The 22215-nt window shown below is 47.7% G+C and overlaps 2 protein-coding genes across 3 annotated transcripts in view; both read right to left on the bottom strand.

Moving 5' to 3' along the window:
• Positions 1 to 5933: 5933 nt before the first annotated feature.
• LOC136458858 (uncharacterized) lies at positions 5934 to 7854 on the bottom strand. Its single transcript, XM_066458770.1, has 2 exons — positions 7016 to 7854; positions 5934 to 6695 (listed from the first exon to the last, which is right to left on the bottom strand). Exons 1-2 carry the CDS (start codon positions 7821 to 7823, stop codon positions 6652 to 6654), a joined length of 852 nt encoding a protein of 283 aa, XP_066314867.1. The 5' UTR covers positions 7824 to 7854; the 3' UTR covers positions 5934 to 6651.
• Positions 7855 to 9224: 1370 nt separating this feature from the next.
• Positions 9225 to 22215, bottom strand: part of LOC136458857 (protein REVERSION-TO-ETHYLENE SENSITIVITY1-like) — a 30838-nt gene continuing 17847 nt past the window's right edge. Inside the window, exons 2-4 of one of the 2 annotated variants that reach the window (XM_066458769.1) lie at positions 14719 to 14853; positions 10623 to 10996; positions 9225 to 9797 (exon numbers count right to left, since the gene is read on the bottom strand). In XM_066458769.1, the coding sequence (XP_066314866.1) occupies positions 9378 to 9797; positions 10623 to 10904 (702 nt within the window). In that variant the 5' untranslated portion in view covers positions 10905 to 10996; positions 14719 to 14853 and the 3' untranslated portion in view covers positions 9225 to 9377. The remainder of the gene's footprint in view (positions 9798 to 10622; positions 10997 to 14718; positions 14854 to 22215) is intronic. The other variant, XM_066458768.1, reaches the window with a different exon arrangement.

The raw sequence follows: 22215 nt of genomic DNA, 5'->3' as shown, positions 1-22215 counted from the left end.
TCACGGACTACCGGGTTATACGGGCTTAAGTTTGCTAAATCGTCTGCTCTGGCGGATGATTTTCTTACTTAATTTCGTATAATTGGTCGGTTCTGTTACAGCTGGCATCAGAGCATGGTTTAGCGTGTTACTGTTCACAAGTGTATTTAAAACAAAAAGGCAATTGAAAAATGTGATTTCCAAACTATAAAGTGTGCCAGTGGTCATATTCTTTATGCCCAGTTAAGGACTTTAGGTGGCTTAATTAAGTACTGACTTGGGGTTCTTGCATCATATTTCTCTTTCGTCGCTCATACGGCGTGCTATTGTATGAGTGCCACTTGTTTGAGTGGTAGTGTATGGATCAATTGCCTCTACGCCTCGGTAAGTGTGAGTTGTGAGAGCATGATCGGATACACCGCCGATCTAGGGTGAATGCTTATATGATGTTGGAGTAATTACATGTTCTATGCATGTTTTACAAAGGTATCTCATGTGTGGGTCTTCCATCAGTTGAGGCGATGCCGTCAATAGGACGATGGTTCGGGTAGCTACTACCGTTGTACACGTATCTGGGGATTCGTGTAGAGCGTGTAGATAAAAATTTACTGCTTTTACGCATTCATTGGGAATTGGGCTGAAATGAATCTTCTGCAGGTACATAACAACACTATCATTTAGAACGTATTAGCTACGTATTTGAGAGATCGTTTGTATGCCACCGAATTCGTCGCTAGAAATTAATTATTTCATAAGTTTGTGAGAACGTACGGCACGTACATACATCATATTACTTGTGCCTTTCATTCATGTCATGCATTCCTCCCCTTATAAATTGATTATCTCATTTTGATAAAAGTTGTATCACCTAAAATATGTTTCCACGGGGTAATAAAAGAACTTTTGCTACAGATAGCCCGCACGAAGCAAACCGCCCGTAAGTCCACCGGAGGAAGAGCACCTCGACGTCCGTTGGCCCTGAGGGAGCACCGCACCACGGACACCTTCTTGAGCGAGTTTGGCATGCCGACCTTGCTTTGGAGAGTGCTCCATGATGTGGGGTACCTAGAGGGTCAAGAGCCGGTGTACTCTTGGAATGAGAGCCAGTTAGCGAAGGATGGACTTGCAGTGGTAGAGATCATGGTTCCTACTCTCGGTGATGCTCCAGATTGGGATGGTTGGCACTTGGAGTTTGAGGGTCGCACTCCTGCTGAGGGTGCAGAGGGAGAAGCTTTCCATGTCATCAGGGATATCATGAGTAGATTTTCTAGTGAGCTTGCAGCAGCTCTAGCTGGCACTTTTCCTAGGGATGATCCTCGTGATGCTATTTGGGTTCAGCCTCAGGGAAGTGCCTTGGTCAGAGGTCCAGCTGAGGGACAGGCTAGCGACAATCAGGCTATGAGTGCTATGTTTGCTGCCATCAGAGCGTATGAGGGTCTTGAGAGTACCTACTAGACTTTGACTGGCTTGCGTGGTCAGGATAAGCTTAAGGGGAGAAAGCAGAAGAAGAGACAGGCACGTGCTATAGCTAGTTTGCAGGAGCAGTTGGCTGATATGAACTTACAACGAGACCAGGTGGTTGAGAGAGGTGATAGAGCTATGCAGCGGGTGCATACGTTGACTCAAGCCAACAACAATGCAGACCGCATGATTGGACAGTTGGTTCAAGAAAGGAATAAAGCCTGGGACGAGAGGGACCTTCTGCTGTAGAGGGTCGATGAGCTAGAGGAGTACAACGGCAACCTGCATGAGGAGTTTCACGCGCTCTATAATGGGGTTGGCCCATATGCTCCACCAGATGCCGCTGGCATGGACATCGACGACGACAATGAGGACGAGCCTGGAGATAGAAGGTATTATGGCATTGACTTTGTAGAAGAAGCCGAGAAGAAAGTTCATATTATTCAGCAAAATATGAAGGCGGCCCAATCACGTCAGAAAAGTTATGCAGATAGAAGAAGGAGACCCCTTGTGTTTGAAGTTGGTGACTATGTTTATCTGAAGGTCACGCCAATGAAGAAGAAAAGGTTTGGAGTCCGAAGAAAGCTTGCCGCGAGATTCGTAGGACCATACAAGATCTTGGAAAAAAGAGGTCCAGTAGCTTATAAGTTAGAGTTACCTGAGACAATGAGTACCGTCTTCCCAGTTTTCCATGTATCACATCTCAAGAAGTGTTTGCGTGTTCCAGAGGAAAGAATAGAACCACGAGGCATCCAACTCAAATCAGATTTGGTGTACCGTGAACAACCGGTCCGTGTGTTAGACACTAAAGAACGTGCTACTCGGAATAGTGTGGCGAAAACATACAAGATACAGTGGGATCATCATGATGAGGGAGATGCAACTTGGGAAACAGGAGAATATCTACAAAAAGCTTATGAAGATTTTTATAACAAATGGTTCGTAACCCAAATCTCGGGATGAGATTTTTATAAAGGGGGAGGGCTGTAACACCCCGGTGTTATGCCAGCATTTAGGCACTGCAAATCATGCATATCATGCATCATCAAGCATCTTAATCATACATGCCTAATCATGTCAATAATAACTGAAACCCTGCTTCGAAACATACGAAACATGCTCGTGAAACGTAAATGTTGCATACACTTGTTTAGAGTTGTTTTAGCCCTAATTATGCTTGCTAGGTTAGTAGAACTTGTTTGGCAATGATTGTAAATCATCTAGAATTATTTAGCACAATTTTTGGAGCAAAGTTTGTATTTAAATTATTGCCAAATTTTGCTTTAAAAATAATTCTCCAAAATTAGGGTTTTGAGTTAAAATTGACTTTAAATTTATAATTCAAAATCTAGCAAGAATTGGACTTTGGACATAAAAGCAAAGTTGTAGAGGATTAAATTCTAAGCAACTTTTATTTTTGGGCAATTTTCAAAAGATGTCATTTTCTTGCTCAAAATGATATTTGAAAACTGATATTTAAAAATTTATTAAAAATAGAAATTTAGAAAAATGTTTTCTCCTTTCGCGGGCCGTCGCCCCGTTTCTCGGCCCACGGCCGAAGCCGGCCCAGCGAACCTCCCGCGCCCGCGCCAGCCCACCTCGCCTCGGCCCAGCCCAACCCAGCCCCGCGCGCGTCTGGCCTGCCTCCGCGCTGCGCCGCGCCGTTCGCCCGCGCCGCGTCCCGACCGCGTCAGAACGCGATCGCCGCGTGGCGACCATGCGCCGGCGACGCCCGCCGCGGGGCAGCCATGGCCTGACTCCGCCTCCACGCGCGCGCCTTCTTCTGCCGACCGCGCTGCGCTCCTCTCCACTCACTCCCGCATGCTGTCTCGCTCTTCCGTGCTCGCCCATCCTCTCGCCGCGGCAGAGCACAGCGCCGCTGAGCACCGCACCACCTCCGCCGCTGCCTCGCGCGAGCTCCACCGCACCTCCACCGCCTACTTCTAGTCCATAGCTCCGCCTCATCAAGCTCCATCATTTGCCCCTGCGTTCGGCTGCCGTCGTCGAGGTGAGAGGCGGTTGTGGTCGGTTTTCGTCTCCGCACCGCCGTGGCCGAGCTCGCCGGAGCTCGTGCCAGCGCGGACAGCCCGGCTCTACCTTCCTATCTTCCTCCTTCCGCGCGCACCATGCCCGCCTTGCCCTTGCGCATCTTGTGCGCCCCCCCCCCCCCCCGTGCCTTGCTGTGGCCGAGAGGTGCCCGCACGCGAGCATGCCGCGCCACCGTGTCGTCCGGAGCGCCGGCGGGGCGTGACCCCTTCGCCTCGGCCGAGCTGGGCCAAGTGGCCGTGGGCCGAAGCCCCGAGCCAGGCCGCCCTTCCCCTTCGCTCGGACTGCACAGGCCGAAAGTGGCCATGGGCCGGTTGGTTCCCACGGGCCGGCCTAGTAGTAATAGGAAGTTTTTGTTTTCAGTGTTTCTTTTTATTATTTGGAAAGAGAAATGATTTGGAAAATGTTTGTATACTCAAATTTGCTCCAAATCTGTTGAAACAAATTTTGCTAGGTTCCTTGTCACCAGATCTACATGATAAAAATATTGCATGTCATTTTTGAGATACTTTTCTGTAGAGCTTTATTTAATCCTTGATATTGCTGATAACTTGAAAAATGTGTAGAAAAACCTATAGGCTTCAGAAAAATATGATTCCAAGTTTGTTAATCTTCTTATGTAATGTACTTCCTAGAAAAAATATGTGTCATGCATGTGCTGTAGAAAAAGTATGAGGTGTAGCTCAAGTGCCTTGAATGGCTGATTTTTGTTATTTTTGCTAGAGAGCAAAATTTGTATAAAACATGCATGTGATAATTTTTGTACAGTGATTATTTGCTAGGTAGAACATAGAAAAAATATTTCCTCTGTTGTTTGACACTTTTCACAGTACAAAGTATTTTCATGTTCATAATCATGCCATAGCTTGTTATTTTGTGTAGGCTAACCCACTCATTCAAATACCATGAAAATCTGATGGTAGACTACTTAGGGCAGTACTATGCTATGGTAATTTTCTAAGATTTTTCTAAGCAATAAAAATAGATGTTGCTATTCAAACCTATTATTAATTAGGGTTTAATCAAGTGTTGCTTTATGTGTGATTAAGAAATTAGTGAAGCTTTAGTGTATCTTTGAAGCATTTAATGAGATGTGTTGACTTAGCATATTAGTAGTAGAAGAGAATGCAGTAGATGACATGTGCTTCTAGTATATGTTCTTGGATGATGTTGACTACCTTGCATTCAAGCATATCCATTGTATTCATCTCATCCAATGCACCGATGGCATAAGCACTTACGCACATTGCATCATACAGGATCGCAAACCGAGAACCCAGTCGTCATACCCGAGAAGCCCGAGGAGCAGCTCGAGGTGCAGCCACAGGAAGTGCCCGAAGCCGACGAGGAGGACGTTGAGGAACTTCCGGAGTGCCCCGATCACCGCCCGAGCTCCTTCGAGAGAGGCAAGCCCTGGAGCATTTTCTCCCTGTTGCAATTATTAATTCAATGCTTTACGTTAATTGATGCATTACGTTCAGGAGTTGTTTGCAACCGTTGCTGCATTATACCTTGTCCACTTAGGATCCGGTTTTGCACACTTCTAGTCCTTTGGAATAGGCACTGTTTGTAAAGATGCAGCAAATGCTCTATATGCAGGTGAAAGACGAGAATATGAAAGGAAATTGGCAATACCATGATCTATACTAGGATGCTCAAAGCCATAATGAACAGGAAGTTTTCCAAAATTGGGTCTAGTATCTCTACGTTGTGCAAGAGGTAACTCTACATGTTCAGAGGTAGGAAAAACATTACCACTTGACCTAGATTGGGTCGAGGAGCTCGATGGAGAGAGATCCGAGGAGAGATTTGGGACTGGTGAATTAGGCTGCTATGGCTGTGGTGAACTGACTTGCTCCCCCTGACTTCTAAACCGCCTCCTTTGATACACTATTGGCTCTTTGGCAACTGTCTCCCCATTCTTTGTCCCCATTTCATTTGTAGAACACGGGTTTGTCCCACCAGTCACATCTTTACTCCTTTCACCCATCGTCTCCTCATTCCCATCAACAATCACCTCTGCATTCCCATCGACATCACTCCTCATATCCCCAATAGTATCCTGATCCACCACCTCCTGAGCCGCAGGCACATCCAAGGGCAAGGGATAGTCCCAACAATCACTCCTTGAGTCCCCCCTTCATTCTACACACAACCATTCTCCCCCTCTCTACTGTCACTCTCAGTGACTGAAGAGAATTCCTCAAAAAATGGATCAAGATCCCATGGTTTCGTATAATATGCTTCAAACTCACGAAACATCACACCATACTCACAAACAATTTCTTTCCAACAAGCTCCCAACACTTGTATCCTTTTGTGTAGAAGAATATTCAACAAAGACACATTTCACCGCCTGAGGATCCAATTTTTCTACTGAAGGTCAATGGTCCCTAACAAAGCAAACACAACCAAATACCTTTGGAGGTACTTTAAACTCTCGTTGTCCCAATAAAAGCTCAGCAGGTGACTTCATACCAAGAATCCTGGACGGCATGCGATTGATTAAATATGCTGTTGTCAGCACAGCCTCACTCCAAAGATATTTAGGCACATTCATTTGAAACATCAGTGACCTTGCTACCTCCAACAAGTGTCGATTCTTCCTCTCAGCTACACCATTCTGTGGTGGGATATTAGGACAAGTAGTTTGATGTATAATTCCATGATTCGAAAGGTATGCCACAAAGTCATTGTTCACATACTCCTTCCCATTATCGGTGCGGATAATTCGAATCTTGGCATTAAATTGATTCGCAACCAACTTATGAAAATCTTGGAAGCATCGAAGAACTTCATGCTTACCCCTAAGCATGTAAATCCATGTTATACGGGTATAGCAGTGAATAAAGGTGACAAAACCACTTAAATCCACTCAAAGATGTAGCTGAGCAGGGACCCCAAACATCGAAGTGTATTAACATAAAAGGTTCACAACTACGAAGACCAATACTAGGATAAGTTGATCTTGTATGCTTCCCAAGTTCATAGGCATCACACACAAGTTTGGTTCTATCCACATCCTTAAAAACATCAGGATACAATTTATTCAAGCTTTCAAAAGGCACATGTCCTAACCGGAAATGAAGAAAGAAGACCTCCCTTTCCTGTGCTCCAACAGCTGCTGCCAATGCTGACTCTGCCTGGTTGATGAACCACAACCCATTACGTCTGACTCCAGTCCCAATCACTCTCCCCGTCCTCTTCTCCTGAAAGATACAAAGATTTTCATCAAATGTAACAATGCATTTGAACTAATCAACAAGTGAACTAACAGAGAGGAGATTGACTGAGAAGGAAGGAACATGCAAAACAGACGATAAGCAAAGGGATGGAGTACACTCTGTAGATTCTACACCATGAATGGGTTGGGAGGTGCCATCAGCAGTTTGAATAGTTTTAGAGTAGGAATATGGAGTGTATGTTTTAAAGGAACTAGATATGCCGGTGACATGCTTGGAAGCTCCTGAATCAATGACCCATTCTATGTTATGCCTATATGTAGATGCTAGTGTCTGTGACTGAGTACCTTTGCCCAAGTGGGCATAGTTGGCAAAGCTACCAAAGTGACTGGTGGTGGCAATCACAGGACCAGCTGGATTAGTTTTGGAGATCTCAGATGATTTGATCTTCTGCCATTGCTTGACCTGCTCCCCAGTCAAGGTGAGAGATGGAACCTCCTCTGTGGTAGCAGCATTGACTTGAGGACCACTCCATGGTAGCAACATTGGCTTGAGAACCACTCCACGGCCACCACAGCCACCTCCTTGATCACCAAGAGCACTACCATGACCTCCACGAGTTCCACTCCTACCACCATAGTTTTTAGGTAGAGGACAATTGTAGCTCAAGTGTCCCTTCTCTCCACAGTTGAAGCACTCCCTCTCCGCCACTGTGCTATAGGCCGACTTTACAGGATTGTTACTACTCATCATCCGAAGTCTACTCTCCTCAATGACCATGGCTGACACAGCCTCCTCCATGGTAGGTAGACTATCCTGGTGACAAAAAGCAGCCCTCCTGCTCTCAAACTCAGGATCCAAGTTCCTCAGAAAGTGAGTCACACTCCTGTCCTCTATCCACTTCTGAACATCTTGGGCATCCTGTGGATCTCTTATATGAAGTGAAGCATAGTGGTCCAGCTCTCCCCACAAGTACTGCAACTCACTAGCATATTGCTCCACTGGTTGCCCTGCTTGTTTCACTGCATCAGCCTTGTTTTGAATTTCCATCATCACCATCACATTCCCTCGCTTGGAATACATGTTACTCAGGGCTTTCCATATTTGTGTTGCGGTGTGCATAGCTTCCACCATTTTACTGACAGACGATGACATGGATGACAATAACCATGCCACTATGGTAGAGTTTGTCGTACGCCAAACTCTCCACTCGGGTCTAAACTTGTTAGCCGGCTCAACACAATCCTCCGCCAGATAGTGATCTACCCCTTTTCCTCCTAGAAGCACCTGTACTCTTCTAGCCCAACTCAAATAATTTTTACTTCCCTCCAGCTTCACATCGTTTGGCATTAGTTCCAACTTCAGCTCAGGTGACCTGGAACCAATCATGCCCATCTCCAGGAGCTCCAAAATCATAGACCTCATCTCACTTCTCATCTCACCCTTAGTAATTAATGGATCACCTCCGCCATCACTACCACTGTTATGCTCACCTGATCCCTTCGTTGCCTCCTCTGCCGCTTTCCTCTTCGCTTGCTCCTCCAGATCCATCTTCTTTGGATCAGGCCTCTCCCCAAGCACCGAACAACACTAGCAACCAAAATCCCCGCAGCGCCCTCACAAGCAGCAAGACTTTCACCTTCACCAAATCACCAAATCCCAGCTGCACCTCAACAGCGGCACCAAGCAGCAGCACTAACCAGTAACCACCTCAACGGCACCACCTCAATAGCAGCTCAACACAGACTTCTCACTCCCTTTCTCCTCTTCTTCCTTCTTCCTTTCCCTTTCTCTCTCTTCTCTTCTTCCTGAACGTCACCACGGCAGCACCACAGCGACTCCAGCACCAGCCAGCCCTCCTCCACGCGAGCTGGCGCTCGCATGCCTCCCGCGCGCGTCACCCCACGCTCGCGTCGCTCCGCCGCGAGCCGCGCCCCACGCTCGCGCGTGCCGGCCACCCGCGCGTCGCCCTGCACACGCTCTCGCCTCGCCGCCCGTGCTCGCGCCGTCCACGCCGCTCCGCCGCCGCCGCCGTAACCCTAAACAAGGCGCTCGATACCATAATGACTTTGGGGAAAGGGTCACTGTGTGTATCTAGCACACACTCTCTCTATTCATTTCACCTCATTCTTACAAAAGAGTCCTCCTACAATCTACTATTTACACCAATAATCAACATAAGCTGAATTCCAGCAAAACGAACAGGTAAGACTAAAATGTGGCTTGGAATTCAGAAAGGAGAGAGGGTGAGCTAAATATGTGCTTCGATCTGACATACTACTACAATGAGCAAAGACTGTGACCAAGTTTTTTTTCTTTTTGAAAATATGAAGGAGGGTGCGTACCTTTGTTGTTACAACGCGAGGTCATGCAATTGCAGAAACAAGATTGTGAGGCCAATCAAGGCCGCCTCTAGCATGTCATGAACTAAATTGGCCTTGTTCGCTTAAACTACTTCAGCAGTTTTAGCGAACCAACAATGTTTTTCTCTCACAACAAATCAGCATAAGCTAACTTTCAGCGAAACGAACATGGCCAATTTATCTCAAGACCGCCTCCATAAGTTAAAATAAATAGAAAAACTTACACAGGTTTCTGAATCACTGAGGCTGAGGACATCAGTTATTTAATTGAATCTAGCACGGCGATTACATCCATAATTTGTAGACTGCAATGCATTAATGAGTGCTTTCAGTAATTCTTTTCCGGTCAACATATCAAACCCTTAACGCAGTATACTGTAAAAACAAACCACCCAAACAAAAGAACAGAGAATGCTGCCATCCCTACTAGGAAAGACCAGCCAGCCATTAAAATACCGATGCATGTCACAGTTAGGAAAGGTAAGAAAGACCGAACGAAAGACATTTTGTCCACCCATTGGCCATGAAACCAAACAAGGGCAGCCACATTCAAAACATTCCACTCCACAGAGCCATTGTAGGCAAGCCGGTTCAGGCAGTTTGCCACAAAGGAGTGGCAATTGCAGGTGAACAGATTGTAGTACTTGTGCTGGAAGCGTCTCATGCCCGATTGCAGAGCATCATCCCATGATATCGCTGCTCCAACTTCTGAATGATTGTAGGACTGCTTGCATACATGTGCTGCAAGATTAATAGGAAGGCAGCACTGGACACGAAAGGAAAAAATAGTTATTCAAGAGGAAATCAACAAGTTGAAAAGAACTACAGGAAAAGGTCTGCCCAGTGACAACAGGTTTTTACCAAAAAAAAAAATCAAACCAAACAAGATTATGAAACTTCAGAATTAAACTTTAAAGTGTCATATATATTAAAACAGGAACACCTCTACTGAAATATGAAACCTACAAGTTCCCAAGAACAAGAATATATGGAATACAGGCTACTAAGAAAACAAAAGACAAAATTTGATCAAGACTTCCCAATATTGGTGAACCAATCTGTTTGGCTCTGTTCTGGTCCTGCTTTTCCTGTGATAGCTAGCTATTAGCTAGAACAATCACAGGACCAATTTGCAGATCATATATTAAATGAAACATCACATTTCTGGGCTCAACTTTTTACAAGTACCAGTTATGAAATACTTTACTGCTGAAAAGATACTAAAATAAGGGATAATATTGGAAAATAACAACTGTTTACTGATCATGTATGGAAATTAAATAAGAACAAAGGTTCGTTGATTTCATGCAGCCCAGAAATAAATTCAGAAATTGATGACAATGGAAGCTGGAACTACCAGATAAAACAAAATACTATGATTGTGATATGTTGGCAGGCAAGCATGCTACTCAGGATTATAGGATTATTAGGCTTTCTACACTTGGAAAGTAAAATCCAGATTTATTTTTAGTTCCATAGACCCTAAACCTGTTGACATCTTAGTGATGATTTAGATAAAATAAAGTACAAGATGAGCATCTATGTTGAATTGCATAGTCCAGAAAATGGAATTATTTTGAATCATCCTAACCTTCTTTCTGTCAAGCTGGAGGTGTCTGGCAACTGAACCATAAGCAAAATTATCCACGCTCACCAAATTTGAACCAGCAAAATCCAAGATAGCCCCATCCTCCTGACAGATTCCAACATGCCCTATGTAAGGAGCAAGCCATGAAACTACAGGAAGAGGAGTCCAGACAATGCAGCACGGGAACCTTGCTCTCTTTGGATCTATCTCATCAAGTGACCACAGATCCTGTAATCCATTATTTGAACTGACATCTTCATCAGCAAAATCAGCTTCAAGCTCCATTGAGGAAAGCACTTTAGGTGATATTAATGTTCTTTGTACTTGAAGAAACTAAAACAGCGTCTAGCTTCTATCTCACAGTTTATCAACCTTTACTGAAAAGAAGGAGCTATCGGGTTAGGTTCTCAAACTTCATGATTAAAACAACTGGTGAAGAATTAAAAAGGTGCCCCTAGTTTAGTACACTACCTTTACAATTTCATATGGCAATATCACTATGTAATACATCGAATGTGGACATAAAAGTACAAGCAATGGGTCCTGAACCATATGAATATATTTACCACTAATACAATTTGTTCTCAAGTATAGTTCCTGCTCACTTCTCCCAACACAAGCCACCCAAAAAAATAGCATGTCCCCCATTTGTATTTTGGGCATAGTTGGACCAGGCGTTAATTTTGCTATATCCGAGGAGGCACCCATGCACAAATTGGAAAGCTATCACTACGTTCTTGTCAGCACCATATATTGGTAAAAGATTTACATAATTTGGACATTTGTTAATGTAGTTTTTTTTGTCTAACATATCAAGGGATCTCTTGAATACAATAGGTTCAGAAGATAGTTACGAATTGGTAAGGAATGGCAACTGAATATATTCCTATGTTTGAAACATACGCACATTTGCACATCCAGGAGCTGCTGCTTCTCCCCTCCCCAATGGCCCAATCCAAACCTAGTGTACACCAGCGCGTCTTCCCGCATTTCAACGAAATGGTGAAATGGAATGCCGAGATCCGTTAAAAAAAAGGGAAAATTGGTTGTGTAGGATCAAAAGATCACGATCTCCGTAAAATACCATCGAAAGTTTGCGTCCTTGTAAAATACCACCAAAATATTGAACCGTGAACTGAAAATAGCATTCCGTTAAAATAAAGCGATAGAAGTGACGGAACTGAAAGTAGCCTCCGTCACGCCGTCATGCCCTTACGGTTAGTTCTCATGCACGCTCGTCGTGAACAGGAACGGCTCCTGCGGCACCACCGGTACCACGTGCCGCAGCGCCCGTTCTTGTGCACGTCCTTGCCATCCCGGCTCTCGCCCCGCCCGGTCCTGCCCCGCGCCGACGCCTCTCCCCGATCCCGATCTGTGTGCTTGTAACCTGCGTGGGATGGAGGAGGAGGAGGAGGGCCCCTGCAGCGGGACGTCCTCAACCGCATCAGCGACATCAAGGCGCTCGGCAGCTGTGCCCTCGTCTCTCGCCACTTCCACGCGCTCGTGCTGCTCGTCGACTCCGTCTTTGTCCGCGTTGACTGCGTCATCCCTGAAAGCATCTAGGTCCCTAGTTGGGTTTCGGTGATTAATGACAATACGTGATTACTGTGACTAACGTGTGTTTTGCAGAGGCAATTAAGTTAGGTCACGGTAATGGAGATCGATTGGACTATCATGGTGGTCATGTCCCTACGATGGAAATCGTTTCAGTTTTCAAATGATGTACGACAAGGTTAAGGATGGACTAGTTCTAAGTGTCGTTTGGTGTTAAGGAGACACTTAGAGTAGTTTAGGACTTTATTTTTTCTTTGGCTGTACTATTAAGGGGGGTATGGACGGGTAGCTTGACATAGGTGAGTCTAGTGAGTTAGGTGTGGTGCACACTTGCTCAATCTAACACTAGGTATCTTCTAAAAAGCCCTTAGATCCATTGGAGCAAACTTCATTCATGTATGATCAAGAGTTGGAAGTGAATGGAGGGTCAAATGCTGACCGATCGCTGGTTCCGGAGTGACCGGACGTTAGCGCAGAGTCCGGTCAGTTCATTTGATCAAGGTTATATCGTCTGGACGCGACCGGACGCTGAGAGGTGAGTGACCGGACGCTGGGTGCTAGCGTCCAGTCGACTCCAGTAAGGTTCCAGAGAGAAAAAATCGTGACCGGACGCGTCCGGTCAGTGCTGAAGGTCACAACTTAAACACTGGAGATCGGGGAGAACTGACCGGAGCGTCCGGTCACCCCGCTGAGGCACATAACGGTTCGTTTTTCAACCAAGGTTATAAATACTTTCTCCATTCGTGTGAGGGGGTACTTTTGCTCATTCCAACAGCTGAGAAACACCTTCGAGAGTGCCAAGAAGAGCAAGGTCCTAGAGAGGTGATTGAGATGTGAGAATCCCAAAGAGAGCCTTCAGTAGTGAGATCAAAAGTAGCAAAGTGTGCATCCACCCTTTTTATTAGGCTTGTCGTGGTTAAGTGAGAGTTTGTGTTTGTTACTCTTGGTGATCGTCATCATCTAGACGGCTTGGTGGTGATTAGAAGCTTGGTGATCATCCGGCGGAGCTTGTGGATGACCCAACTTAAGTTGTGAGCGGTTGTGGGTGATTCACCGCGACGGAGTGTCGAAGAATCAACCCGTAGAGAGCACTTGATCCTTGCGCGGATCAAAGGGGAGTTGCACCCTTGCGCGGGTGCTCCAACGAGGACTAGTGGGGAGTGGCGACTTTCCGATACCTCGGCAAAACATCGCCGCGTTCCTTCTTCTCTCTTTACTTTGAGCATTTACTTTGAGCAATTCAATTCTTGTTATTTACATTCATAGAATTGCCATGCTAGAGTAGGATTGGAACATAGGTTGCTAAACTTTTTTGTGGTAGATCAATAGAAATATTTTCTAGGCACAAGGGGTTAATTGGGCTAACCGTAGGACTTAATTATTGCAAAGAAATTTAGAATTAGCCCAATTCACCCCCCCTCTTGGGCATCTTGATCCTTTCAACTGGTATCGGAGCCTCGTACTCACGTATTTAGGCTTAACCGCCTAGTGAAAGATATTTCACGGGGATGAACCTCCTCCTATCTTTGAGGGGAATAATTTTCCTTATTGGAAAATCTGCATGGAGACATATTTAGAAGTTCTAGACGTTGGAATATTTAGAGCCGCCTCAAAAGGCTTCCCAAAACCTCAGGATGCTACACACCTATAAGGCGATGAGGTGAATTACGAGAAATGGAATGCAAAGGCTCGAAACACCATCTTTAGAGGCCTTTACAAAGATGTGTTTAACCGGGTGAGGAACCACAAGGACGCCCATGCACTATGGTCGGACGTTTGTGCGCTCCATGAGGGAACAAAGAGTGAGCGTTAGGAACGCTATCATCTTGTCATGAAAAAGCTTAACTCTTTTGAGATACTTCCTAAAGAATATGCTAATAATATGTACTCACATTTGAATATTCTTGTAGAGGAAGTCAATGGGCTTGGACTCACTCAAATGCAACCATCCGATGTTGTAAGAAAAATCTTAAGTGTCCTCCCCATTGATAAACATGGGCATATTGTGATCGTGCTTCATCAAGGTGATCTTTCCATCGCTACACCAACATAAATCTTAGGAAAGATTAATGCTCATGAGATGTAAATGCACATCACACCTCAAGATGGCTCATCCTCTACTAAAAAGAAAGAAAAAGACTTAGCATTCAAAGTTAGCCAAGAGAAGGGCAAAGCAAGGCTTGAGTATGAGAGCTTAAGTGATGATGAAATTGATGATGCAAGTCTTGCTCTCATGGTGCGAAGAACCGCCAAGATGCTAAAGAAGCTCAACAAGAGTGGCATCAAGTTTGATGGCAAGAAAAAAAAGTTCTTCACTAGCTATAGAAGGAAATCAATCTCCGAGATGGATTGCTACAATTATGGAGAACTTGGTCATCTAGCACACCAATACACCAAGCCCAAGAAAGATAAGTTCAAGAACAAGTACAAGGGCAAAAAAGATGACTCAAGCAATGTAGAAGATGAGAAGAAGAAAAGCAAGCCATACAAGAAGAGAGATGGCAAGAAGGACTTTCATAAGAAGAAGAAAAGTGAAAAGACATACATCGTCGATGATTGGCTCACGGACATTGATTCATCTAGTGGCCCATCCGATGATAATAGTGACAACGAGAAGGTGGCCGCCACTGTTATTGACTCTTCATCATCTTCACCGTCATCATCCTCTACACACCTATGCCTTATGGCCAAGGGTGATCGCAAGGCATCAAATGATGATAGTTGTGGCGATGAACATGCTAGCAATGATGATAACGATAGTGATGATGATGAATATGAATCACCTTCTTATGATGATCTTGTTAAATTGCTAAATCAATATACTAAGATCATTAGAAAGAGTAGAGCTAAGAATGAAAAACTAGAAGCTAAGAATGATTCTCTTTTAACAAAATGTGATATAGCCGAAAATACTAGTGTTGAGCTTAGAGAAGCAAATGATGCTATATCATCCAAACTCAAGGAGCTGAAATCTTTTAAGAAAGAGTTTAAAGATAAACATGATAAACTTGAGAGGATCCACAATGAGCTCATCACTAGCCATAACATGCTAAAAGAAGAATATACAACTCTTAAGATTAATCACTAGCCACAACATGCTAAAGTCACTTGTTGAGAAGGTGAAGGGCCCTCAATAAGTTTGGGTTCCTAAAGCTTGATCTCTTGTGTAGATGAACTACAAGACCGGTGGAAGTCATTGGGTTATTAATAGTGGTTGCATATAATATATCACCGGTGATCCTCGTATGTTCATCTTACTACATGAAGAAGTAGATGGACAAGAAAGAATCATATTTGGAGATAATTCAAAAGGCAAGTTAAAGGATTGGGCAAAGTGACAATATCAAATGATCATTCTATCTCAAATGTGTTATATGTTGCTTCATTTAGCTTCAACTTGCTATCCGTTAGACAATTGTGTGATCTTGGCTTCCAATGCTTATTTACCGAGGAGAAAGTTGTTGTATCTAAGAAGGATGATAATCAAGTGATATTCAAAGGATTTAGATACAACAGCCTATATCTAGTGGACTTCACCTCCAAAGATGTTAATTTTAAGACTTGCCTATTCACCAAAATAATATTTGGGTGACTATGGCATAGAAGATTTGTCCATATTAGGATGAGCTCACTCAAGAAGCTAATGAAGAATGATTTAATGAAAGGGTTGAAGGATATGAAGTTTGAGAAGGACAAGTTTTGTAGTGCATATCAAGCCGGCAAGCAAGTTGCAAATACTCATCAAACAAAAGCTTTCATGTCAACCACAAGAGTGCTAGAACTCCTTCATATGGACTTATTCGGACCAACAACATATAAGAGTTTGGGAGAAAATCTTTATTGTCTTGTAATTGTTGATGACTATTCAAGATACACATGGGTATTCTTCATTAATGACAGATCCGAAGTTGCATCTTGCTTCAAGAAATTTGCCAAGAGAGCACAAAATGAGTTTGAAGTAAAGCCAAGAAGATTAGAAGTGACAACGGGAAAGAATTTGACAACATAAATATAGAAGCCTATTGTGATGAAGTTGGAATCAAGCATGAGGTCTCCGCAATATATACTGCTCAACAAAATGGTGTAGTTAGGAGAAAGAATCGGACATCGATCACTCTTTCAAGAACAATGCTTGATGAGTACAACACCCCCGAAGCTTTATGAACGGAAGCTATCAACACCGCATACTATGCATCCAACCGCCTATACTTTCAAAAATTTCTTGTCAAGACACCTTATGAGTTGCTAAATAGGAAGAATATGGACGTCTCTTTCTTTATGGTGTTTGGTTGCAAATGCTACATCTACAAGAAGCGGCAACACCTAGAAAAGTTACAAAGACGTTGTGATATTGGTTTTCTTGTTGGTTAATCATCAAAGTCCAAAGCATATAGAGTATTTAATCATGCCACCGGCTTGGTTGAAGAAACATATGATGTGGAATTTGATGAATCTAACGGCTCTCAAGGAGCACATAAGAATCTTGATGATGTAGGTGATGAACCATTAAGGGAGACTACGAAAACATTTATGTCGGGTTCATAAACCCGGGGACCCTCGGGGACTGGCTTCCACGCCAAGACTCGGCATAGAAGAACGGCTTTTTCTTCTTCTAGACCAGCCGAAGAGTCTGAACTCAACAGACCGGAGGACTCGCTTCAAGCCCAGGCCGCCTTCGGCCCATCTCTCCGACCGGGGCGCTAGCTCAGGCTCAGGCCGGCTCCGAACGGCCTCTCCGATCGGAGCGCTAGCGTCATGCCCCGGCTGCCTCCGCACGGCCTCCGCTCAGAAAGCCTGACCCGAGGACCGCCTCCGACTCCGACCCCGCGACCGGGGCTCGCGGGAAGCCTGCTCACCGCTCTTCTCCGACCGGCGCACTAAGGGCCGACTGGGGACCATCCGACCGGGGACGTCCGCTCGGAAAGAACCAGAAGGCGTGCGGAGAAAGGCAAGGCATGGCCCACAAGTCAACACTACAGTACCAGGGACCATAGCCTGCACGAAGCAGTGCTCTGCAGCCACCCTGACACAAAGTATTGTAGGGGCCGCTAGAAACTCCCATATGGTAAGTCCCCCACGTGTCTCTGGACATCGATCACGGTATGGGCTCTAGGATTTGCCATACCGGGTGAACATAGCACGGCTTCTCATATGCCACCAGGCATCCAGAAGTATTTGCAGGTACCGGCGTCCATCTTTCCTAAAGAAGATATCTCGACCCCCCCATGCACATCTGACATTCTACAGCAACATCGACAGTATTGGGCGGCTTCAACCATTATCCAGTTTTCATCACCGTAGGCAGCAAGACTTAGAAATATTTGTACTCTCTCCCTCTCACCTATAAAGCCATCCCCTTCATCTATAAAAGGGGATGCGCTCCCTTCAACCAGGGAGAGATCGACTTCTTCAAGTTCAGACTCACTAGATCGACACCAACCCCTTACAACCGCAGTACCACCGAGTTCCGACCGCAACCCTTCCGGTCAGAGCCTTCCGAACCTCTTGTATATCCCTTTCTTTCTCCTTCTCATTTGTAATCCCACTACAGACTTTGAGGACCGGGCTCAGGAATAAAGTCACCGACCGACCCCGACTGCACGTAGGGCACGTTGCCTGAACCAGTATAAATCCTGTGTCATTGAGTACTAGGTCACCTCCGATCACAATGTATAGCAAAATTATAAATATTTCATAGTTGGTCACTTTCTGCACCGACAGTTGGCACCGTCCATGGAGAAGACGTTGTACGTTCAACACCTTTTGGTCATCGGATGGCCCATTTTTCCGCCACTCCCGCCGTGGCGGGCTCCGACGATACGATTCGTTTCGACTCGCTAGAGTTCCCCGCAGTCTCGCCCGCCGGGATGCGGGTTCCACCCTTCTTCGAGCCATTCCAGGCCTTCCGCTTTGGGAGTCTGAACTTCGTCGCCGACCGGCTCGGCATACTCCACCTCCGCGAGGGCCCGACACCCGTCGGAGGAACGTCCTCCATCGACTCCGGGACGCGCGACTTCGACGACGCGGCATCTGCGCTTCATTCCGAGCAAACTCTCTGCTCAAACCCCACTATAAGTAATATGCGTGCTACTCACTCTTTATTTGTTATCTCTCACTAGTCACCCAGAGGAAATGTACCGCCCACGCCACAAATGCCGTACGATCGATTCCCCTACGGCCTTGCGTCCTCCGCGGACGCCTACGCTCGGGGGCTCCGAAGGATGCTGGCACCGTCCCCCCTCACGTCCGAGTTCGTGGGAGTAGTGGGCTTCGTTCCTACCATTCCTCGTAGACTTACGGATGATGATGGCGAGAGCGACGGTTCAAGCATCGGTGACGTGGCACCCTGCCACTGTCCGTCCCGGGAGTGTGCTATGGCGGACGCTCCGCGACAACCGCCGGTGGTTGCGGAGTTTGTGCAGACTCACACCCCTCCGGACCCACGTGTGGGAGCCCTCGCGTCTGCGCAAGCACACGCTGAGGAATTACGACAACGATGGCAGAATCAGCCGCCGTCTGCACCGGCGCCGTCGGTACAGCACGTTGCACCCCACGCGCTTGGCCTGGCGGGTGGCGCCCAGGGTCGCACTCGTCAGGTTCAGCCCGACATCGTGAGCGAAGGGAACGATGTCCCACAATTCGCCCGGGCCGGCCAGAATATCGCTGCTGCAGCAATGCTTCTCTGCGGTGTTCCCGAGCCCGTCGACCCTCAGAAGCGGGCAGTCTACCGGAACCTCCGGGTTCGAGTAGAGGCCGCCGCCGTCCAACAGGCGGAAAGCACCACATCGCGACTCCGACCCTCGCCCTCTCTCCCCACCGGGGGGACGGGGACGCACCAGCCGGATCGATCCGTTCGCTCGCCGCCGCAACCGGCAGGCTCGGCTCGGGGAGTGGCAGCCACGCCACGGTCCAACCAGGCGCCTGCTCCACACCGACCGCACCAGGACGCTCGTAGCGTCGCTAGCAACCATCGTCGAGCCCGACACGGTAATGACGTCTGCCATGCGGCAGCAGGCGACACGGACCCTGGCCGAATCATCGAGGGAAGCGGAGAAACGCGCCCCATGCGCGATCGCCGGCCAGATGACCGGAGCCCCAGCCCTGAGAGCGCCGTTTCCGTAGCGTTTCCGGCCTCCCACCAACATCACCAAATACACCGGGAGACAAACCCAGGCATTTGGCTTGAAGACTTTCGGCTCGCCTGTCGAGTCGGAGGAGTGGATGATGACTTTTTCATCATCCAATATCTTCCCATTTGCGTAGGGGAGCATGTTCGGGCATGGCTCGAATTCCTTCCACACGATAGTATCCGCGACTGGACAGACCTCAAGAGGGTCTTCGTCGGGAATTTCCAGGGGATGTACGTCCGCCCGGGAAACTCCTGGGACCTCAAGAACTGCCAGCAGGAGCCCACCGAATCCCTGTGGGATTACATCCGTAGGCTTTCCCAATGTTGTAACTCCCTCCCTGATGTCGTCGACGCAGACGTCATCAGCGCCTTCCTCTCCGGGACAAACTGCGAGTCCCTGATCCACAAGCTCGGCTGCCTAAAATCCTGCACCACCCACGATCTACTCAACGTCGCCACCAACCACGCCTCTGGCGAGGAGGCAGTCAGAGCAGTCTTCAGCGGAGGCCGGGACAAAGGCAAGCCCAAGCGCGCGGATCCAGACGAAGGCCCCTCCACTCAGAGGGGCAAAAAGAACAGGAAGGATCGGCGCCGGACGGACGATACCGCGTTGATCGGCGCAGCTGATCGCGCACCCAGGCAGCCCCAACAGGGACTGCCTGACCACTTCAACAAACTCATGGATGGTCTGTGCCCCAATCACGCATATCCCATCAAACACCTCTACAAGGAGTGCGAGCTCCTCAAACGTTTCCTCCGACAGGCCGGCGCGCCAAAGGAGGGGGACGGCAAGGAGCCAGCAGTCAGGAGGGGCGGCACGATAGGTAAGGACGGGGACGGTTTCCCTGAACCCGAGAACCCCAGGGATACCAAATCGACCCGCTCGACCAGCCCGATCAGGCCGAGCGGCCAAAACCAACGATCACCGTCTATGTTGATGACATAGTGGTCAAAACGACTCAAGCTTGCGACCTGATCGCAAACTTGGCCACGACGTTCGTGAACCTCCGAAGGTTCAACATCTAGCTGAATCCCGAAAAGTGTGTTTTTGGGGTTCCAAAGGGGAAACTGCTGGGATACATTGTATCCGAGCGCGGCATCGAAGCCAACCCCGAAAAGATCATGGGTCATCTCCAACATGGGCCCCATACGCAACGTCAAGGGCGTGTAGAGACTCACCGGTTGCCTGGCTGCCTTAAGCCGCTTCATCTCCCGGCTCGGTGAACGGGGGATGCCGCTCTACAAGCTCCTCAAAAAGACGAACGACTTCGTTTGGACTGAGGAAGCCCAGCAGGCTCTCGAAAGCCTCAAAACGTTCCTAACGTCGGCCCCAATCCTCATTGCTCCCAAGCAGGGAGAACCCCTCCTCCTCTACGTCGCGGCAAGTAACCATGTGGTGAGCGCCGCCCTGGTCGTAGAGAGGGAGGAACCGAGACACCAGCTCAAAGTGCAGCGACCCGTATACTTCGTCGGAGAAGTGCTTACCGACCCCAAGGTCCGGTACCCCCAGGTGCAAAAACTCCTATACGCCGTGTTAATGGCCGCCAGGAAGCTCCTACGCTACTTCACTGACCACGAAGTCACAGTCGTCACTTCATACCCACTCGGAGACATCATCCGCAATCGTGACGCCGCGGGATGAATCTCTAAGTGGGCCCTTGAACTCATCGGCCATGACATCAAGTATACCCCCTGCACCGCGATTAAGTCTCAGGCTCTCGCGGACTTTGTCGCTGAATGGACGGGGGTCAAGCTACCAGCCCAGGACGTCTCCCACGAGTACTGAACAATGTACTTCGACGAGTCCGTAATGCCGCCCGGCTCGGGGGCTGGAGTGGTTCTGATCTCCCCAGATGGGAGTAGACTCCGCTACGCCATCCGCCTCCACTTTTCGGCTTCAAACAACGCCGCAGAATACGAGGCCCTTATCAACGGACTATGCATCGCCATCGAGCTCGGCGCTACGCGACTCTACGTCCGCGACGACTCGGAACTAGTCATTGATCAGGTCATGAAAGAATCCTCCTGCAAAAGTCCCCTCATGACAGCATACTACCAAGAGCTGCGCAAGCTCGAGGACAAATTCTAGGGAATCGAACTGCATCGCGTCCCTCGAAGGGACAACGACGCCGCCGATTTCCTCGCAAAACTGGCCGCCAGGCGAGATCCGCCCCCGAGCGGAGTCTTCATCAACGACGCCCACGAGCCGTCCGCCCGCATCCTGGGAGGTCCGACCCAGACACACCCCGACAGCCAGCCGACGCTCGGGGGCTCTGACCCTAGTACCTCTATAACGACGTCACCCGCGGACGTCGCTGTATTGGCACTCGATCAAACCGATTGGCGAGCACCGCTACTCGCCTACCTCCTCGAGGAGGTTCTCCCACCTGAAACAACCGAAGCCCGATGAATCGCTCGACGCGCCAAGACCTTCGTCGTGCTCGGTAACGAACTCTACAAACGGAGTCCGTCAGGAGTACTCATGAAGTGCGTCCTCGCCAGCCGGGGAAAACAGGTCCTCCTCGAGGTCCATTTCGGGATTTGCGGGCATCATGCGGCCCCAAGGTCCCTGGTTAGAAAAACCTTTCGCCAAGATTTTTACTGGCCCACCGTACTACGAGATGCAGAGGAGGTCGTCCGCAGGTGCGAAGGATGCCAGTTCAACGCTCGGCAAACCCACTTGCCAGCACAAGAGCTCCAAACCATCCCAATCACCTGGCCATTCGCGGTCTGGGGCCTCGACATGGTAGGATCTCTCAAAAATGGTCCAGGCGGTTTTACTCACCTACTCGTAGCAGTCGACAAGTTTACCAAATGGATAGAGGCCAAGCCCATCACCAATCTCCGCTCGGAAGAGGCGGTCAAATTCTTCCTTGACACCATCTACCGATTCGGCGTTCCTAACTGTATTAT

Source organism: Miscanthus floridulus, chromosome 6 (assembly GCF_019320115.1).
Source record: "Miscanthus floridulus cultivar M001 chromosome 6, ASM1932011v1, whole genome shotgun sequence".
In the NCBI taxonomy this organism is placed as follows: Eukaryota; Viridiplantae; Streptophyta; class Magnoliopsida; order Poales; family Poaceae; genus Miscanthus; species Miscanthus floridulus.
Note: the sequence above shows the minus strand (reverse complement) of the source record. Positions and strands in the feature narration are given on the sequence as shown.